At 45.7% G+C, this 21,353-nt stretch overlaps 1 protein-coding gene across 1 annotated transcript in view; it reads right to left on the bottom strand.

Annotated features, from left to right (window-relative positions):
* The window catches only part of TMEM50B (transmembrane protein 50B), a 28,326-nt gene extending 8,645 nt beyond the window's left edge, over positions 1–19,681 (bottom strand). The window contains exons 1-3 of the mRNA XM_077293931.1: positions 19,543–19,681; positions 2,391–2,498; positions 466–578 (exon numbers count right to left, since the gene is read on the bottom strand). Coding sequence (XP_077150046.1) covers positions 466–578; positions 2,391–2,489 — 212 coding nt within the window. The 5' untranslated portion in view covers positions 2,490–2,498; positions 19,543–19,681. The remainder of the gene's footprint in view (positions 1–465; positions 579–2,390; positions 2,499–19,542) is intronic.
* Between the last annotated feature and the right edge of the window lie 1,672 nt (positions 19,682–21,353).

Below are 21,353 nucleotides of genomic sequence, written 5' to 3'. Positions count from 1 at the left end.
TTTTCGGCCCCGAAGGGTGAAAACTGATCTCGCTTGTTGACACAGAAATGCGAAAACTTTATCCCCTCCCCAGCACCCCCCAACATATATCCCCCTCCAAAAAAGGGATAACTTGCTGATCAGTGGGGTCTGACCGTTGGGACCTCCTAGCAATCCCAAGTAGGGGGCTCTGAAAGCAAGAACGGGGCACTAATGAATGGAGTGGAGGTGTACATGGATTGGCCTCCACCCAATTTCTTGTGTAGGGGTCTAACAGAAATTCAAGCGCAGTGATGTGCTTCCTCTGGCAGTCCCATAGACAATGAATGGAAGGGATGCCAAGCACACACATACCTGCTCCATCCTGGGCCCCATTTTCCGGGTTCCAGAACCCTGACTTCGAGCTTGGCGGAGGTCCCGGAGTTCTGACACCCAGATCAGCAAGTTATCCCCTACCTTAGGAATAGGCTTATACCTCCAACTTACATGAAGAACGCCACAGTTGAGAAAACCCCACAAGTGTGGAAAGCGTGATTTAGATCCTCTTGCTTAGGATACACCACCGCGGCATCGATCATAATCCACCACCCTGAAAAAAACTGAACCAGAAGCAAAAGAAATAAGAATACAACCAGTAAGGTGGCTCAGTGGTTAGCAGTGTTGCTTTGCAGCACTGGTGGGGGTCCTATATCCAGTGTGGACAGCGATTATCATTTCTGCAAACGCTACAGAATATGTTGGCGTTACATAAGGGTATGGAAGAGAATTGCTCCAATCCTGAAAATGGGCAGTGTGGGGTCTGACCAGAGCGAGGTTTCACCATGGGCATCACCGCTCCATTCACTGTCTATGTGACTGACTGACACAGACCACTGCGGTACCCCACCCACTGTCGCATTCAGAGTGAATGCGCTATTTAGGAGTTCATATAACTCATTAAACAGGAAGAATAAAATAGAATTGCATTACCATTTTTTTTTACAATTTTATGCCATCACCCGTGCTGCACAAATAATGGGACATGTTCATTCTGGGGTCAGTACGATTGTGGAGATACCAAATTTATAGCGATTTACTAGTGAACATTAAGTATACGATTTGAGGAAAAGGCATTACTAGTAGTGATGAGGGAATGTGCTGGGATAAGGTGTTATCTGAGCATGCTCAGGTGCTAACAGAGTGTCCTCAACGTGCTCGAATAAAATGTGCGAGTCCCTGCGGCTGCACGTCTCACGGCTGTTAGACAGCCACAAACAGACAATCCCTCCATGTGTTGTAGCTGTCGAACAGCCGCGAGACGTGCAGCCGCAGGGACTCAAACATATCTTTCGAGCACGCCGACGTCACTCGGTCAGCACCCAAGCATGCTCAGATAACACCTTATCCCAGCACGTTCCCTCATCACTAATTACTAACAGAGGCAACTACCTGCCTGTTCTACCACCCAGCGCCGGCTCAGAGCAGTCACTGACCGCTCCTTCCAGCCACGTCAATAGAGCAGCTCTTCTTATCTGTCATGCCAAAGTCATGCTGATTGACAGGCAGCTCCCTGCAGTTAGGTAGCGGGGAGCCGGCTGTCAATCAGCATGACATCCGTCACACCCCAGCAACAGGGCAGAGTAGAAAAGAAGCTACTGCTCTGTTGGTGATGTCAGTGGAAGCCATGGAATTGCCGACAGGAGCGATCTGTGACCCCGCTGTGATGGCAGAGATCGGCGCCGGTCAGAACAGGCAGGTAGTTAGCTCAGTGCTAGACCAGAGGAGGGGGAGTAGATCCCCTTTTTCTTTTTCTTAACAAAACTAACGTTTTCCAAAAATGTAAAGCCCCGTTAAGGGCATTAAAGCCAAAACATAAGATCCGTCTCCAAGACCAAGAAACACAGGTCTGATTATTCATCATAGAAGAACCTTCTGGAATCTCCAATATCAAATAAAAGGACTATATTAACACTTCTGTACTTGAAGTTGAGGGAACGTGGTGTCATATACTCCATTAGAGATTTATAAAGGGGGGCTTTTCTGTTCGGCATCCTCACATCTTGGTTAGAGCGTAAGGAACCTGTAAAGATGGTCTCGCGCTGTGGAGGACCCATCATCACCCACACAGGACACTGAGATTTATGGACATTGTGTAATACCTCCTTTCACCAGTGGTGGTGCTGTAAGGAAATTTAACACTTACTGTCAGGTTTACCGCTGATCAGTGGGTCACGTTTTGATCTGTTTGGTCCCTAACAGATCGCCTGATGTGATGAGGAGACCCCCTTTAACAGCGGGGGCGCTCCCTCTGGCAGATTTGGGCAGTGCATGTGTTAGAGGACACCATGGGGGAAACATCAATCGGGCGGCAGGTGGACTCCATATTGAAGGGACTGATGATGTAAATGATAAAGTGTGACGTGATCACCTACCAGGACGCCGGCCACCACGGACGCGATGGTGTTCCTCTTCTCGCCCCAGTCGATGCATTCACACTGCGGCCATCGGAAATTATCCAGAAACCCGGCCATGGTCACCAGCTGAAGAAAAGAGGCATTACTGAGGGATGAGGCCTATAGCTGTCACTATCGGGGAGTGTTCACACGCAGCATTTGTGTGCAGGAAAAAAAAAAAAAAAAACTACAGTAGAAAATCTACATTGAATTATGCATTTTCTATCCGGTTTTATGCAGAAAACTACCATATACTTTATTGTAAGTCTCACTGACCTCAATGGGGGAAAAACAAGTTTGATTGCTGAAAAAAAAAAATCACTAAGAGAAAAAAAACCAAATATATAAATATATATATATTATAAATATATATATATATATATTTGGTTACTAAGTGGTTGACTTCAGTATCTTGCACCTGCGCGGCCCCCCGCCTTTATCATGGGGGGCTGCTGCATCCTGTTTCTGCTTTTGTGTTTGGACATGGTATTGCAGGTGTGGCAGCTTTTTCTCCCTTCGGTGATTTTTTTTTCTCTCTCCTGATTACTGACTACATAAGACACCAAGTTAAAGGGGTCATCAGCTACTGAAATACCAGATTGGTGGGGGTGGGACACTCAGCACCCCTTACTGATCAGCTTCGTCTAGGGGAGGATTAAGACTAGCAAGGGCCCAGAGCAATTTAGAAGGCGTGGGGTCCCCCCAGGTACCTGATGTATCACGTGACATGTCGCATGATCCCCTTTAATAGATCACGTGATCGGTCATGTGAGTAACCCATGTGCTCGCTCTGGGGCACATCTGCAGATGGAAAATGACAGATAGCAGCAACATGGCCCCCAATATACAGTATGAGCCCCCACATGGCCCCCCCATATACAGTATGAGCCCCCACATGGCCCCCTATATATACCGTAGTATGAGCCCCAACAAGGCTCCATTAACAACCAAAGCAATCAACCTATGGGGCACTTATACATGTAAACCTCAACAAAAAAAAGTAAACAAATCTCTCTTTAATTTAACCCCTTAGTGACAGAGCCAATTTGGTACTTAATGACCGAGCCAATTTTTACAATTCTGACCACTGTCACTTTAGGAGGTTATAACTCTGGAACGCTTTAACGGATCCTGCTGATTCTGAGACTGTTTTTTCGTGACATGTTGTACTTCATGTTAGTGGTAACAGTTCTTCGATATTACTTGCGATTATTTATGAAAAAAATGGAAATATGGTGAAAATTTTTAAAATTTTGCAATTTTCAAATTTTGTATTTTTATGCCCTTAAATCAGAGAGATATGTCACACAAAATAGTTAATAACATTTCCCACATGTCTACTTTACATCAGCACAATTTTGGAAACAACATTTTTTTTTGTTAGGGAGTTATAAGGGTTAAAATTTGACCAGCGATTTCTCATTTTTACAACACAATTTTTTTTTAGGGACCACATCAAAATGACTTCAAATGTGAGGGGTCTATATGATAGAAAATATCCAAGTGTGACACCATTCTAAAAACCAGGGTGGATAAAAATCAATGTTTTTTAAAAAAAATTAAAAAAAACGGATTTTTTTGATTTAAATCGGATTTTTTTGATTTAAATCGGATTTTTTTCAATAAACTGCTTTTTGAGGAAAATATTTTACCATCCAAAGGTTCTTCCATCATGAGATAAAGCTGAGTTGTTTAACTCAGTAGAATAAAGGCTGTATATGTGTAACATTCACAATGCCATGCTCTTCCAGAGGTTTCTGTAGGATTAGTGGGCAGTTTCTCTCCTATATTATCACAGACGCTCGCTTTACTTACGCAGTTCTCAAAACTGAATTTGACCGCAGAGGTCCCAGCCTCTTCTTCATGGCAAAAATGTTACAACATGAACAGAGTTGAGAAAAAGACCTTAATCCTATTGTTCTACAAACCTATGAATACAGAATCAACCCCTTCAGTGCCAAGTCCAAGAAGTTAGACAATATGTTTCTGATTGTTTGGAGTGGAATAGATCTGCACAACACAAGAAGAATGTGAATCTAAGTGTTTTGAGGAGGAAGGGCAAGCAGACAAAAAAATGAAAGTGAAACTTTGAGCACAATACTGCAGCATAGCCACAGACAGACAAGTCTGGATCTGTTTGTGTGTACGATCTGAGGTTTATTACATTCTTTCCTTATAATGGCAGCAGGCCGTAAAAGAGACCCAGTTTGGGAATATTTTAATGAAGCTCCTTCGCCTATCGGTAAGGCAGGCATGCGTGCAAAATGCAAACGATGCAACAAAGAGATGCAAGGCCTGGTGGCGTGAATGAGGCAACATCATGAGAAGTGCGGTGATGAAGATGACCAAAGAAACACTTCACTATCAACATCTTCATTTCCCTTCTGGTTGCAGTTTTCATAATGTGATTTCAAACGGCAAACAAGTCCTTAGATATCCTTTTGACAGTATTTGCACTTTGCTCTTGCACCTTTCTTTCCAAGATCTGCTGCTGGCATCTCAACAAAATGAACCCAAATAGGGTCTCTCTTACGACCTGCCATGGCTCACACAGATCACTTATGAAGTTTGATTGTTACTACAGCCAAGTACTGCTGACTATCCAACAAGTTTGGGCATGTCAACTGAATGGAAAAAGAAACTAAACCAAAAGTGAAACCAAGCTAGAAGTGTGGAATTAAAGGGGCAGTATGAACAAAATGTGGAGGCTATTAATAGTTTATACAATTAAGACATGCTGCTTTTAAACACCTACCTATTGCCCTATAGTAAAACAAAAAAGATTTTTACTTACTTCGGGGTCCCCCCCTCACCCTGGCGTTAGATCGATGCCCCTAGTTTCGTCCGTGTAACTATGGGCGCACATGCGCACTGCTCTCACTTCTCATTTTAATCGTGATTTATATTAAAAAAAACCTTTTGATTTAAATCAGTGATTTAAATCGATCCGATTTAAATAGAAAAAAATCTTTTGATTTAAATCGTGATTTAAATCATGATTTAAATCGGCATGATTTAAATCAATCCACCCTGCTAAAAACTGCACCCCTCAAGGTGCTCAAAACCACATTCAAGAAGTTTATTAACCCTTTACGTGCTTCACAGGAACTCAAACAATGTGGAAGGAAAAAATGAACATTTAACTTTTTTTGCAAACACTTTAATTCAGAACCATATTTTTTTATTTTCACAAGTGTAAAAACAGAAATATAACCATACATTTTGTTGTGCAATTTCTCCTGAGTACGTCGATACCCCATATGTGGGGGTAAACCACTGTTTGGGCGCACCGCAGAGCTTGGAAGGGAAGGAGCGCCGTGTGACTTTTTCAATGTAGAATTGGCTGGAATTGAGATCGGATGCCATGTCGCGTTTGGAGAGCCCCTGATGTGCCTAAACAGTGGAAAACCCCCACAAGTGACATCATTTTGGAAACTAGACCCCATAAGGAACTTAACTAGATGTGTGGTGAGCACTTTGATCCCCCAGGTGCTTCACAGAAGTTTATAACGTAAAGCCGTGAAAATAAAAAAATAAAAAAAAAAAAAAAAAAAAATAAAAAAAAAAAAAAAAAAATCGCATTTTTTCGACAAAAATGATCTTTTTGCCCCAAAATTTTTATTTTCCCAAGGGTAACAGGAGAAATTAGACCACAAAAGTTGTTGTGCAATTTCTCCTGAGTACGTCGATACCCCATATGTGGGGGTAAACCACTGTTTGGGCGCACCGCAGAGCTTGGAAGGGAAGGAGCACCGTTTTACTTTTTCAATGTAGAATTGGCTGGAATTGAGATCGGATGCCATGTCGCATTTGGAGAGCCCCTGATGTGCCTAAACAGTGGAAACCCCCCACAAATGACACCATTTTGGAAACTAGACCCCTTAAGGAACTTATCTAGATGTGTGGTGAGCACTTTAAACCCCCAGGTGCTTCACGGAAGTTTATAACGTAGAGCCGTGAAAATAAAAAATCCTTTTTTTTCACTCAAAAATGATTTTTTAGCCTGCAATTTTTTATTTTATCAAGGGTAACAGGAGACATTGGACCACAAAATCTGTTGACCAGTTTGTCCTGAGTACGCTGATACCCCATATGTGGGGGGAGGGCACTGTTTGGGCACCCATCATGGCTCGGAAGGGAAGGAGCGCCGCTTGGAATGCAGACTTTGATGGGATGGTCTGCAGGTGTCATGTTGCATTTGCAGAGCCCCTGATGTACCTAAACAGTAGAAACCCCCCACAAGTGACCCCATTTTGGAAACTAGACCCCCCCAAAGAGCTTATCTAGATGTGTGGTGAGCACTAGGAACCCCCAACTGCTTCACAGAAGTTTATAATGTAGGGCCATGGAAATAAAAAAAATCATATTTTTTCCACAAAAATGATCTTTTCACCCCAAAATTTTTACTTTCACAAGGGTAACAGGAGAAATTGGACCCCAAAATGTATTGTGCAATTTATGCTGAGTAGGCTGATACCCCATATGTGGGGGATAAACCACTGTTTGGGCGCATGGCAGAGCTTGGAAGGGAAGGAGCGCCGTTTTGGAATGCAGACTTTGATAGAATGGTCTGCAGGCATTATGTTGCATTTGCAGAGCCCCTGATGTACCTAAACAGTAGAAACCCCCCACAAGTGACCTCATTTTGGAAACTAGACCCCCCAAGGAACTTATCTAGATGTGTTGTGAGAACTTTGAATGCCCAAGTGCTTCACAGAAGTTTATAATGCAGAGTCGTGAAAACAAAAAAAAATATTTTCTTAGCCCCCAAATTTTTATTTTCACAAGGGTAACAAGAGAAATTGGACCCCAAAAGTTGTTGTCCAATTTGTCCTGAGTACACTGATACCCCATGTGTGGGGGGGACCACTGTTTGGGCGCATGGCTGAGCTCGGAAGGGAAGGAGTGCCGTTTTGGAATGCAGACTTTGATAGAATGGTCTGCGGGCGTTATGTTGCATTTGCAGAGCCCCAGATATACCTAAACAGTAGAGACCCCCCACAAGTGACCCCATTTTGGAAACTAGACCCCCCCAAGGAACTTATCTAGATGTGTGGTGAGAACTTTGAATGCCCAAGTGCTTCACAGAAGTTTATAATGCAGAGTCGTGAAAATAAAAAAAATGTTTTTTTCTCCACAAAAAAAGATTTTTTAGCCCTCAAGTTTTTATTTTCACAAGGGTATCAGGAGAAATTGGACCCTGTTGTGAATTTGGATTCTGGGCTCCCCCGGTGGCTACTGGTGGAATTGAACTGGTGTCTTCATCTTCTCTGTTCACCTGTTCCCATCAAGATGTGGGAGTCGCTATATAACCTTGCTGCTCTGTTAGTTGCTTGCCGGTCAACAATGTTATCAGAAGCCTCTCTGTGCTTGTTCCTGCTCCTAGACAACTACTAGATAAGTTGGACTCTTGTCCATGTTTGTTTTTGCATTTTTGTTCCAGTTCACAGCTGTAGTTTCGTTACTGTGTCTGGAAAGCTCTTGTGAACAGGAATTGCCACTCTGGTGTTATGAGTTAATGCCAGAGTTTTAAAGTAATTTCTGGATGGTGTTTTGATAGGGTTTTCAGCTGACCATGAAAGTGTCCTTTCTGTCTTCTGCTATGTAGTAAGTGGACCTCAAATTTGCTAAACCTATTTTCATACTACGTTTGTTATTTCATCTTAATTCACCGCCAATACATGTGGGGGGCCTCTGTCTCCTTTCGGGGTATTTCTCTAGAGGTGAGCTAGGACTAATATTTTCCTCTGCTAGCATTATTTAGTCCTCCGGCTGGTGCTGGGCATCTAGAATCAACGTAGGCATGCTACCCGGCCACTGCTAGTTGTGCGTTAGGTTTAGTTCATGGTCAGCTCAGTTCCCATCTTCCAAGAGCTAGTTCCTATATATACTGATGCTATGTTCTCTTGCCATTGAGAACATGACAGTTTGACCGGCCCACTAAAGGGTTAAAATCCTTGGCTGAGAAAGGAGAGAAATAAGAAGTCTGCTGAGATTTTTTTTTTTTTTTTTTCTCTCCTTCTAATCTTTGAATGGCTCTGTGTCCACCTGTTTGTAATGGATCTTCAGAGTGTAACTGCAGGTTTGAATAATCTCGCCACGAAGGTACAAAATTTGCAAGACTTTGTTTGTCATGCACCTGTATCTGAGCCGAGAATTCCTTTGCCGGAATTTTTCTTGGGGAATAGATCTGGGTTTCAGAATTTTCGAAATAATTGCAAATTATTTTTGTCCCTGAAATTTCGCTCTGCCGGAGATCCTGCACAGCAGGTCAGGATTGTGATTTCCTTGCTCCGGGGCGACCCTCAAGACTGGGCTTTCTCATTGACACCAAGGGATCCTGCGTTGCTCAATGTGGATGCGTTTTTTCTGGCCTTGGGGTTGCTTTATGACGAACCTCATTTGGAGCTTCAGGCAGAAAAAACTTTGATGTCCCTATCTCAGGGGCAAGATGAAGCGGAAATTTACTGCCAAAGATTCCGTAAATGGTCTGTGCTTACTCAGTGGAATGAGTGCGCCCTGGTGGCGACTTTCAGAGAGGGTCTCTCTGATGCCATTAAGGATGTTATGGTGGGGTTCCCTGTGCCTGCGGGTCTGAATGAGTCAATGACAATGGCTATTCAGATCGATAGGCGTTTGCGGGAGCGCAAACCAGTGCACCATCTGGCGGTGTCCACTGAGAAATCGCCAGAGAGTATGCAGTGTGATAGTATTCTGTCCCGAAGCGAGCGGCAGAATTTTAGACGGAAAAATGGGTTGTGTTTCTATTGTGGTGATTCTACTCATGTTATATCAGCATGCTCTAAGCGCACTAAAAAGCTTGATAAATCTGTTTCCATTTGCACCTTACCGTCTAAGTTTATTCTATCTGTGACCCTGATTTGCTCTTTGTCATCTATTACCACGGACGCCTATGTCGACTCTGGCGCCGCTTTGAGTCTTATGGATTGGTCCTTTGCCAAACGCTGTGGGTATGATTTAGAGCCTTTGGAGACTCCTATTCCTCTGAAGGGGATTGACTCCACCCCATTGGCTAATAATAAACCACAATACTGGACACAAGTAACTATGCGTATTAATCCGGATCACCAGGAGATTATTCGCTTTCTGGTGCTGTATAATCTACAGGATGATTTGGTGCTAGGATTGCCTTGGCTGCAATCTCACAACCCAGTCCTCGACTGGAGAGCTATGTCTGTGTTGAGCTGGGGATGTAAGGGGGCTCATGGGGATGTACCTGTGGTTTCCATTTCATCATCTATTCCCTCTGAAATTCCTGAGTTCCTGTCTGACTATCGTGACGTCTTTGAAGAATCCAAGCTTGGTTCGTTACCTCCGCACCGAGAGTGCGATTGTGCCATAGATTTAATCCCGGGTAGTAAATACCCAAAGGGTCGTTTGTTTAATCTGTCTGTGCCTGAACATGCTGCTATGCGAGAATATATAAAGGAGTCCTTGGAAAAGGGACATATTCGTCCATCGTCATCTCCCTTAGGAGCCGGTTTTTTCTTTGTGTCAAAAAAAGACGGCTCTTTGAGACCATGTATCGATTATCGGCTTTTGAACAAAATCACTGTTAAATATCAATACCCATTGCCGTTGCTGACTGATTTGTTTGCTCGCATAAAGGGGGCCAAGTGGTTCTCTAAGATTGACCTTCGTGGGGCGTATAATTTGGTGCGAATCAGGCAGGGGGATGAGTGGAAGACCGCATTTAATACGCCCGAGGGCCACTTTGAGTATTTGGTGATGCCTTTTGGTCTTTCAAATGCTCCGTCAGTTTTCCAGTCCTTTATGCATGATATTTTTCGCGATTATTTGGATAAATTTATGATTGTGTATCTGGATGATATTCTGATTTTTTCGGATGACTGGGACTCTCATGTCCAGCAAGTCAGGAGGGTTTTCCAGGTTTTGCGGTCTAATTCTTTGTGTGTGAAGGGTTCTAAGTGTGTTTTTGGGGTAAAGAGGATTTCCTTTTTGGGATATATTTTTTCTCCCTCTTCCATTGAAATGGATCCTGTCAAGGTTCAAGCTATTTGTGATTGGACGCAGCCCTCTTCTCTTAAGAGTCTTCAGAAATTTTTGGGCTTTGCTAATTTTTATCGTCGATTTATTGCTGGTTTTTCGGATATTGCTAAGCCATTGACCGATTTGACTAAGAAGGGTGCTGATGTTGCTGATTGGTCCCCTGACGCTGTGGAGGCCTTTCGGGAGCTTAAGCGCCGTTTTTCCTCTGCCCCTGTGTTGCGTCAGCCTGATGTTGCTCTACCTTTTCAGGTTGAGGTCGACGCTTCTGAGATCGGAGCTGGGGCAGTGTTGTCGCAGAAAAGTTCTGACTGCTCCGTGATGAGGCCTTGTGCCTTCTTTTCCCGTAAATTTTCGCCCGCTGAGCGGAATTATGATGTTGGGAATCGGGAGCTTTTGGCCATGAAGTGGGCTTTTGAGGAGTGGCGTCATTGGCTTGAGGGGGCCAGACATCAGGTGGTGGTATTGACTGACCACAAAAATTTGATTTATCTTGAGACTGCCAGGCGCCTGAATCCTAGACAGGCGCGCTGGTCATTATTTTTCTCTCGGTTTAATTTTGTGGTGTCATACCTACCGGGTTCTAAGAATGTTAAGGCGGATGCCCTTTCTAGGAGTTTTGAGCCTCACTCGCCTGGTAACTCTGAGCCCACAGGTATCCTTAAGGATGGAGTGGTATTGTCAGCCGTTTCTCCAGACCTGCGGCGGGCCTTGCAGGAGTTTCAGGCGGATAGACCGGATCGTTGCCCACCTGATAAACTGTTTGTTCCTGATGATTGGACCAGTAGAGTCATCTCTGAGGTTCATTCTTCTGCGTTGGCAGGTCATCCTGGCATTTTTGGTACCAGGGATTTGGTGGCAAGGTCCTTCTGGTGGCCTTCCCTGTCACGAGATGTGCGAGGCTTTGTGCAGTCTTGTGACGTTTGTGCTCGGGCCAAGCCTTGTTGTTCTCGGGCTAGTGGATTGTTGTTGCCCTTGCCTATTCCTAAGAGGCCTTGGACGCACATCTCGATGGATTTTATTTCAGATCTGCCTGTTTCTCAGAAGATGTCTGTCATCTGGGTGGTGTGTGACCGTTTCTCTAAGATGGTCCATTTGGTTCCTCTGCCCAAGTTGCCTTCTTCTTCCGAGTTGGTTCCTCTGTTTTTTCAAAATGTTGTTCGTTTGCATGGTATTCCTGAGAATATCATTTCTGACAGAGGGACCCAATTCGTGTCTAGATTTTGGCGGGCATTCTGTGCTAGGATGGGCATAGATTTATCTTTTTCGTCCGCTTTCCATCCTCAGACGAATGGCCAGACCGAGCGGACTAATCAGACCCTGGAGACATATCTGAGGTGTTTTGTGTCTGCTGACCAGGATGATTGGGTTGCTTTTTTGCCATTGGCGGAGTTCGCTCTCAATAATCGGGCCAGCTCTGCCACTTTGGTGTCCCCGTTTTTCTGTAATTCGGGGTTTCATCCTCGATTTTCCTCTGGTCAGGTGGAATCTTCGGATTGTCCTGGAGTGGATGCTGTGGTGGAGAGATTGCATCAGATCTGGGGGCAGGTGGTGGACAATTTGAGGTTGTCCCAGGAGAAGACTCAGCTTTTTGCCAACCGCCACCGTCGTGTTGGTCCTCGGCTTTGTGTTGGGGATTTGGTGTGGTTGTCTTCTCGTTTTGTCCCTATGAGGGTCTCTTCTCCTAAGTTTAAGCCTCGGTTCATCGGCCCGTATAAGATATTGGAGATTCTTAACCCTGTTTCCTTCCGTTTGGACCTCCCTGCATCCTTTTCTATTCATAACGTTTTTCATCGGTCATTATTGCGCAGGTATGAGGTACCGGTTGTGCCTTCCGTTGAGCCTCCTGCTCCGGTGTTGGTTGAGGGTGAGTTGGAGTACGTTGTGGAGAAAATCTTAGACTCTCGTGTTTCCAGACGGAGACTCCAGTATCTGGTCAAGTGGAAGGGATACGGCCAGGAGGATAATTCTTGGGTGAATGCATCTGATGTTCATGCCTCTGATTTGGTTCGTGCCTTTCATAGGGCCCATCCTGATTGCCCTGGTGGTTCTGGTGAGGGTTCGGTGCCCCCTCCTTGAGGGGGGGGTACTGTTGTGAATTTGGATTCTGGGCTCCCCCGGTGGCTACTGGTGGAATTGAACTGGTGTCTTCATCTTCTCTGTTCACCTGTTCCCATCAAGATGTGGGAGTCGCTATATAACCTTGCTGCTCTGTTAGTTGCTTGCCGGTCAACAATGTTATCAGAAGCCTCTCTGTGCTTGTTCCTGCTCCTAGACAACTACTAGATAAGTTGGACTCTTGTCCATGTTTGTTTTTGCATTTTTGTTCCAGTTCACAGCTGTAGTTTCGTTACTGTGTCTGGAAAGCTCTTGTGAACAGGAATTGCCACTCTGGTGTTATGAGTTAATGCCAGAGTTTTAAAGTAATTTCTGGATGGTGTTTTGATAGGGTTTTCAGCTGACCATGAAAGTGTCCTTTCTGTCTTCTGCTATGTAGTAAGTGGACCTCAAATTTGCTAAACCTATTTTCATACTACGTTTGTTATTTCATCTTAATTCACCGCCAATACATGTGGGGGGCCTCTGTCTCCTTTCGGGGTATTTCTCTAGAGGTGAGCTAGGACTAATATTTTCCTCTGCTAGCATTATTTAGTCCTCCGGCTGGTGCTGGGCATCTAGAATCAACGTAGGCATGCTACCCGGCCACTGCTAGTTGTGTGTTAGGTTTAGTTCATGGTCAGCTCAGTTCCCATCTTCCAAGAGCTAGTTCCTATATATACTGATGCTATGTTCTCTTGCCATTGAGAACATGACAGGACCCCAAAAGTTGTTGTCCAATTTATCCCGAGTACGCTGATGCCCCATATGTGGGGGTAAACCACTGTTTGGGCACACGGCAGAGCTCAGAAGGTAGGGAGCACCATTTTACTTTTTGAGCTCAAAATTGGCTGTGGCGTTTAGAGACCCCCTGATGTACCTAAACAGTGGAAACCCAATTCTAACTCCAACCCTAACCCCAACACACCCCTAACCCTAATCCCAAGCCGATCCATAATCCTAATCACAACCCTAACCCCCAAAACACCCCTAACCCTAATCCCAAAGCTAACCATAACCCTAATCAAAACCCTAAACCCAACACCCCCCTAATCCTAATCTCAACCCTAACCTCAAAACCTAACCCTAATCCCAATACACCCCTATCCTTAATCCCAACCCTAGCCTTAACCCTAATCCCAAACCTAACTCTAATGCCAAATGTAACCCTAATGCCAACTGTAATCCAAATCCTAATCCCAACTCTAACCCTAACTTTAGCCCCAACCCTAGCCCTAACCCTAACTTTAGCCCAAACCCTAACTTTAGCCCTAAACCTAGCCCCAACCCTAACCCTAACTTTAGCCCCAACCCTAACCCTAGCCCTAACCCTAGTTCTAGCCCTAATACTAGCTCTAACCCTAACCCAAGCCCTAACCCTAACCCTAAGGCTAGGTGCACATGTTGCGGATTTTGCTGCGGATCCGCAGCAGTTTCCCATGGAGTTTACAGTACAATGTAAACCTATGGGAAACATAAAACGTTGTGCCCATGCTGCAGAAAAAAACACACGGAAACGCAGCGGTTTACATTCCGCAGCATGTCAATTCTTTCTACTGATTCCGCAGCGGTTTTACACCTGCTCCATAATAGAAAACCGCAGGTGTAAAACTGCAGCGGAATCCGCACAAAAACCGCGGTATATCGATAAATCCGCAGGAAAAACGCAGCATTTTGGTCCTGCAGATTTATCAAATCCGCTGCGGAAAAATCCGCAGAGAACCATTCTATGTGTGCACATATCCTAACCCTACCCCTAACCCTACTTGGAAAATAGAAATTCATACATTTTTTTTATTTTATTATTTTTTTCTTACTAAGGGGGTGATAAAGGGGGGGGGTTATTTACCATTTTTTTTATTTTGATCACTGTGATAGGATCTCACAGTGACCAAAATAAAAAAAGAGGAAGAATTTTCTTCTGCCGGCCGGCAGATCATGGCGGGCGCACTGCATGCCAGGAAAAGACACAGGAGGACCCAGGGACACCGGGTGAGTATGTTAGGGTCCCCGAATCCACCTATTTCTCTGTCCTCTGATGTGCGATCACATGAGAGGACAGAGAATTACAGATCACTTTTTTTTTTTTTTGCGGTCGCCGGTAAACAGTTAATTACCGGCGATCGCAAAACAGGGGTCGGTAAAAACCGACCCCGATCATGTTCTTTGGGGTCTCGGCTACCCCTGGCAGCCGAGACCCCAAAGATCTTCCGGGTCCCGGGCGGCGGGCGCACTGCGCATGCGCCCGCCATTTTTTCCCCGGAAAAAACATGGCGGCGCCCATCGGGAGCCACGAGGAGCACCGGGGGAGATAGGTGAGTATTGGGGGGCTATCGGGGGCCATCGGGGACCCTATTTCTCTGTCCTCCGATGTGCGATCACATCGGAGGACAGAGAAATTAAAAGGCAAATCGCGTTTTTTTTTTTTTTTTTTGGTTGCGACCGCCGGTAAACGGTTAATTATCGGCGATCGCAACTCGGGGGTCGGTAAAAACCCCCCGAATCATGTTCTCTGGGGTCTCGGCTACCCTCGGCAACCGAGACCCCAGAGAAAATCTGACTCTGGGGGGCGCTATTCACTTTTTCCACAGCGCCGTTAATTAACGGCGCTGTGGTTTAAGTACCCTTAGCGGCCGCCGTTAAAAGGCGTATCGGCGGTCGTTAAGGGGTTAAAAACCCACATACTTCATAGTCATGTTTCCATGGACGAGAGCAACAAAGAGATCCCAGGAACAAAATTAATAAAAAAAGAAAAAAAAAAAGAAAAAACACATGCTTGCTTCACTCTCGTTCCCTTGGCGCTCTGCTTCTGTCCCCAAGGCTCCTCTTGTAGTAAGAACATGCTGGAGCGTGCGGCTGATGACATCATCGCTCCGGCATGTCAGAGGCGATGGAAGCTCCGCTACTATTCTGTATGGTCGGCAGCAATAGCCCAGATTCCCCTCATTATCATCCACCTATGGCTTTGTCATCCCAATAGGCACTCATGTGCGGTACCCGGCCGCAGCCACTAAACAATTGATGGAGCTGTGGAGCTCTGCATCTGATCACAGCCAATCAGAGGGGGGGGGCAGATGTCACACCTCTACCAATCTGATCTGTATGACCTTTCCTAAGGATAGGTCATCAATCTTAAAAAAAGTACTGGACAAATGCTTTAAAAAGCAAGGCTGTCCACACACAGATTTTGTTTTAAGAGTAGATCCACTCCAAAATCAAATCTGCTGAAAAAAAAAACAATTGGAATATACACTGCTCAAAAAAAAGAGGGAACACTTAAACACAACGTAACTCCAAGTCAATCACACATCTATGAAACCAAACCATCCAGTTATGAAGCAACACTGATTGTGAATCAATTTCTCCTGCTGCTGTGCAAATGGAACAGACAACAGGTACAAATGATAGCAACTAGTAAGACAACCTCTGTAAAGGAGTGGTTCTTCAGGGGGTGACCACAGACCATTTCTCTGTTATCCTTTTTGGCTGTTTTGGTTACTTTTGCATTTTGTTATTGTTCTCACCCCTAGAGGTGAGGTACTGTACAGTAGCATAAGGCGGTGTCCACAACCCACAGATGTTGCTCAGGTAGTGCAGCTCATCCAGGATGGCACATCATTGCGAGCTGTGGCAAGAAGGTTTGCTGTGTCTGTCAGTGTAGTGTCCAGAGAATGGAGCAGATGCCAGGAGACAGGCCAGTACACCAGGAGATGTGGAGGGGGATGCAGGAGGGCAACAACCCAGCAGCAGGACCGCTACCTCAGCCTTTGTGCAAGGAGGAACAGGAGGAGCACTGCCAGAGCCCTGCAAAATGACCTCCAGCAGGCCACAAATGGGCATGTGTCTGCTCAAACTGTCAGAAACAGTCTCCATGAGAGTGGTATGAGGGCCTGACGTCCACAGGTGGGTGATGTGCTTATAGCTCAACACCATGTAGGGCGATTGGCATTTGATAGAAAACACCAGGATGGGCAGATTGGACATTGGCGCCCTGTGCTCTTCACGAATGAGGAGGTTCACACTGAGCACATGTGACAGACGTGACAGAGTCTGGAGACGATGTGGGGGAACGTTCTGCTGACTGCAATATGATCCAGCATGACCGGTTTGGCAGTGGGTCAGTAATGGTGTGGGGTGGCATTTCTTTGGAGGGCCGCACAGCCCTACATGTGCTCGCCAGAAGTATCCTGACTGCCATTAAGTACCGAGATGAGATCCTCAGACCCCTTGTGAGACCATATGCTGGTGCGGTTGGCCCTGGGTTCCTTCTAATGCAGGACAATGCCAGACCTCATGTGGCTGGAGTGTGTCAGCAGTTCCTGCAAGATGAAGGCATTGAAGCTATGGACTGGCCCGCCCGTTCCCCAGACCTGAATCCGATTGAGCACATCTGGGACATCATGTCTCCCTCCATCCACCAACGTCACGTTGCACCACAGACTGTCCAGGAGTTGGCGGATGCTTTAGTCCAGGTCTGGGACGAGATCTCTCAGGAGACTATCCACCGCCTCATCAGGAGCATGCCCAGGCTTTGTAGGCCGGTCATTTCCTTGTCTTGAGGCATTTCCACTGAAGTTGGATCAGCCTGCAATTTGATTTTCCACTTTGATTTTGAGCATCATTCCAACTCCAGACCTCCATGGGATATTAGCTGTGATTTACATTGATCATTTTTAGGTTTTATTGTTCTCAACACTTTCCACTATGTAATGAATAAAGATTTACAACTGGAATATTTCATTCAGTGATATCCAGGATGTGGGATATTCGTGTTCCCTTTATTTTTTGAGCAGTATTTATTTCTATTCATTTTTATGGGAAACTCACTTTGCTGTTCTGGAAGAATAGAGAAGATTAGACCTAGATGATTCCGCTCCGAGCTAGGTACTGTCCAATGAAATGGCTGCAAAGAACGCATCAGGGATAAACTCTTCAGTAAATGCTCCAGGAAAATAAAAAACTCCTCCAAATATGCCCCCCAAAAAACCTTTTTGTTTTTTTGGGGGCGTATTTCAGATATCAGGGATTTTTCTGGTTTTGCAAAATGATGGTCCAAGTGTCCTCAGCGTTTGCTCCACGTGTCCGTTTTTACCAACAAGGTTTCATCATTTCTTCTCATGTGCAAAAAAAATAAAAATTGCCTGTGTACTACACTGTCAATCACGGGCAGCACTCCAATGTAGTGATGAGCGAGTATACTCGTTTCTCGGGTTTTCCAGAGCACGCTCAGGTGATCTCCGAGTATTTATGACTGCTCAGAGATTTAGTTTTCATCACCGCAGCTGAATGATTTACAGCTAGTAGCCAGCCTGAGTACATGTGGGGGTTGCCTGGTTGCTAGGGAATCCCCACATGTAATCAAGCAGTCTATCAGCTGTAAATCATGCAGCTGGGGCAAGGAAAACTAAATCTCCGAGCATGCTGAAATACTCGTGAGGTCACCCGAGCGTGCTCTGGAAAACCCGAGCAATGAGTACACCAGCTCATCACTACTCAGATGACATCCGAGTTCTGCCTCTAAAAGTTCAAGGATCCATAGACTTATGGATAATGGCTCGACTGAAAAATGGAAAATGTTTCTGTGATTTTTTGGATGATGCACGCTCCACAAAAAAACAAAAGGAGGATTAAGACCAGGGCTCGGCTAATACTGAATGGATCAGTGCGTTCTCATTTAAGGGAACCCGTCAGTTTAATAAAAATGGTTTATACCGGCAGCTGTAGCGGTAAACTGCGGGAAAATGGCGTTTACATACTGGAGCCGCGGCTACAGGGAGAAAATGAAGTTCTATCCTCCCTGCAGCCACTCGCTTTCGTTATTGTGGCGGCGCAGGGAGCCATTATTCATTGACAGCGTGCGTGTGCAGAGTACGCTGTCACTCACAGTGCAGGGGGGGCGACTGCAGCACGCTCACAGTATAATGAGGGGCGACTGTAACCGCTCCGATGACTGGAAGCGAACAACTGCAGGGAGAATAAAACTTTGTTTTCTCCCTGTACCCTCTGCTCTAGTGAGGCAGTCAGAAATGATTCGTAGAGGTTTTCCAGGTTTATGACAAACGTCTGCCCTCTATGACCACAGACGGTGCGCGCTACGAGGATTCTGCCGGCCACATTCAGACTAGACGTGCTCAGTACAAATGAAGGGAGCGAGGCCAGGCATGTGTAGCCGACGAGTCCCCAGAAGCACAGATATCGCACACGTGCCGTCACACGACCACTGTCTCACCGCCAGCACCGGAGGACGCAGGCAGCGCGCACTGTGAGGGTTCACAGGTCTGCAGTCACATACAGTGTGTGCAGACTTTCGCGAGAAGCCTGGACAACCCCTTTAATGCTATTTACCTGCAGATTACAACTACAGATACAGAATGTTTTGGTTTTTAATGGCTCGCAGGTTCCTTTTAAAGGGGTTGTAATGTCACTGGATAGATCATGAATATAAGACTAGTGGGGGTCCAGCACCCGATGCCCCCCGCCGATCAGCTGATATTGGGCCAGATGTGCGCAGTGTACCCGAGTAGTGGTCGTTCTCAGGTTCTGCACCTCCTATTGAAGTGAGTAGTGGCTGAGCTGCAGTACCTGGGAGCAGCCACTAGAGTGCATGGTTGTGCACATTTGCCCCCTGAAATGTTGCACCTCTGGGACCCCCACACTCATGTGGAGAATGCATTGCACTGGCTCTCTCCATTCACTTCTATGGGGGATCGGACCAGACGGGAGCCTGATTTATGGCAGCTTCTATCAGTCAGAATGCAGGTGTGCAGCCTGCTGACAGATTCCCCGGGCACCATCACAGCTCACCTGCGCCCAGACTCAGTAAAGTGCATCCATGTCATTAGAAGAGGTCGCAGTCTAATAACAGCAGCAATGACAGCTCAGTTCTGGAACTACAACACCCAGCAGCAAATGCAACCAAAATGCTTAGACTTGTAGTCCTACAGCAGCTGCGCACGCAGGCTGGGAGCAGCAGCCATGGCCGGCAGTGAAGGGGTGTGCCACTTACCCTCCGCAGTCCGGCCGCTCGGCTCACGCGCTACACTACTTCCATCTGGGGCAGGGATTCTACCTAGTTTACGTCACGACGTCGAGGGGGGCGTAACTGACGCCGATCAATCATTGCCTGTGTACTACGCCTGCGCGTGGTGGCCATGTTGCGATTGGCACACGCGCACTCAAAACAGTAACAGGAAGAATATATATATATATATTTTTTTTTCTTCGCCAAGCTTTATTTGTTGTGATTGGCACACGAGCCACTCAACACAGTAACAGGAAGGAACTTTTTTTTTTTTTTCTTCGCCAAGCTTTATTTAATACGCGCACTCAACACAGTCATGTGCAGGAACTTTTTTTTTTTTTTTTTTTTTTACTTCGCCAAGCTTTATTTGTTGTGGACAACAAAATACAAACGGACAATACATAAAAGATTCTAAATAGGTTTCTTTGAATAGCGATTTTTTTAAAATTATTTTTGTGACTGTCTTCAAAACGTACTGGAAACAGGTGGTGGTGGGGTGTAATGGTGAAAAAAAAATATGGCGGTGACAGGTTCCTCCTGTAAGCCATCTGCTGCTATGGGTACTCATCGGCTCATTGTAGTCACATCACATGGATTCAATGCCCTACTAGGATTGTGCCACCGCCACCACATGCCGCTGTCAGAGTTACAATGGCGTGGCTCATATGTTCCTCATGGGTGTGGCTGATAGGATCCTCAGGGGCGTGTCTTTAGGTTGCTCTGCATTAATATTCTGCGAGCCTCGCCCTTTTAGCAAAGACCATAAAAATTAGCAATAAATAAAAAGCTCGTGTGTCTAGAACCATATGATGGGTTTAAAAAAAAATGGAATACTCTGGAGCAGTGGGAATAGAATAAGAGCAAAAACTACCCACTTTTGACGTGGTGACAGATGTAAGTGGTTAAACAGCAAACAAACTGAGGCAGATGCCAGCTGTATAACACAGCCGCCATGCATGGACACGTACATTACAAGTCGGGAAGGGGCAGAAAAACATGTCCTTGTGGAAATGTTTTATGCCCATATCAGACCCTTTCCCTGCCCCGTTAATGATGGAGCCTCCTGGTGTTACACTAGAAACATTTTCAGGAGCGTTGATTTCCGGAAGATTTCAGCAGCTCCCAAGTCTTTTTGGAGTTATAAGGTGTCCCCTTTCCCTGGGAGCCTCCTGAATGCTTTAAGGAGAGTTGATTTTGACAACTGTGCAGAAGACAAGATGGGAGGTAATTCAGGGATGGAGCCATGGCTCAGGGCTAGGAGTAGAAAACGTCCATGAACAATAACCCCAATTGTGAGGTAGAAGCAAGCATGAAGTCAGGATCAGAGTCGGTCAGATCCAGGATCGGCAGCACAGGTGATGACAGCCAGGATGATGTGAACCTAGGAAGGCAAGTCCTAGCGGCAGCAGGAGACGGGAGTCAGACCAGCACAGGAGGACGCAGTCAGTAGCCTGGCCACCGGAGACGGCTGTCGGTCGGGACACAACGCTGGAAGCTGATGAGGAATATGCACATGCTGCATCCAAGTCACATACTGGTGTCACCTCTCAGGTTTATGCCCCATTACGTTTGTAGGCCCTAAGAATGTAGTTCCTGATTTTATGTCAATTATTTGTACAAAAGTGGAATATATTAAAAAACTGAAACATGTATTCCCTCCTAGAAGTGTTTTTTTTCCCAAGGCTAGGTTCACATCGCGTTGGTGCCATTAGTTAAACAGATGCGCTAATGCTGATGCCCAAAATCTCTTTATTTCTACAATCGCGTTAACGCATGGTACCTTTGCATTGGCATGC

The sequence above is a fragment of the Ranitomeya variabilis genome, chromosome 3 (genome assembly GCF_051348905.1).
Source record: "Ranitomeya variabilis isolate aRanVar5 chromosome 3, aRanVar5.hap1, whole genome shotgun sequence".
In the NCBI taxonomy this organism is placed as follows: domain Eukaryota; kingdom Metazoa; phylum Chordata; class Amphibia; order Anura; family Dendrobatidae; genus Ranitomeya; species Ranitomeya variabilis.
Note: the sequence above shows the minus strand (reverse complement) of the source record. Positions and strands in the feature narration are given on the sequence as shown.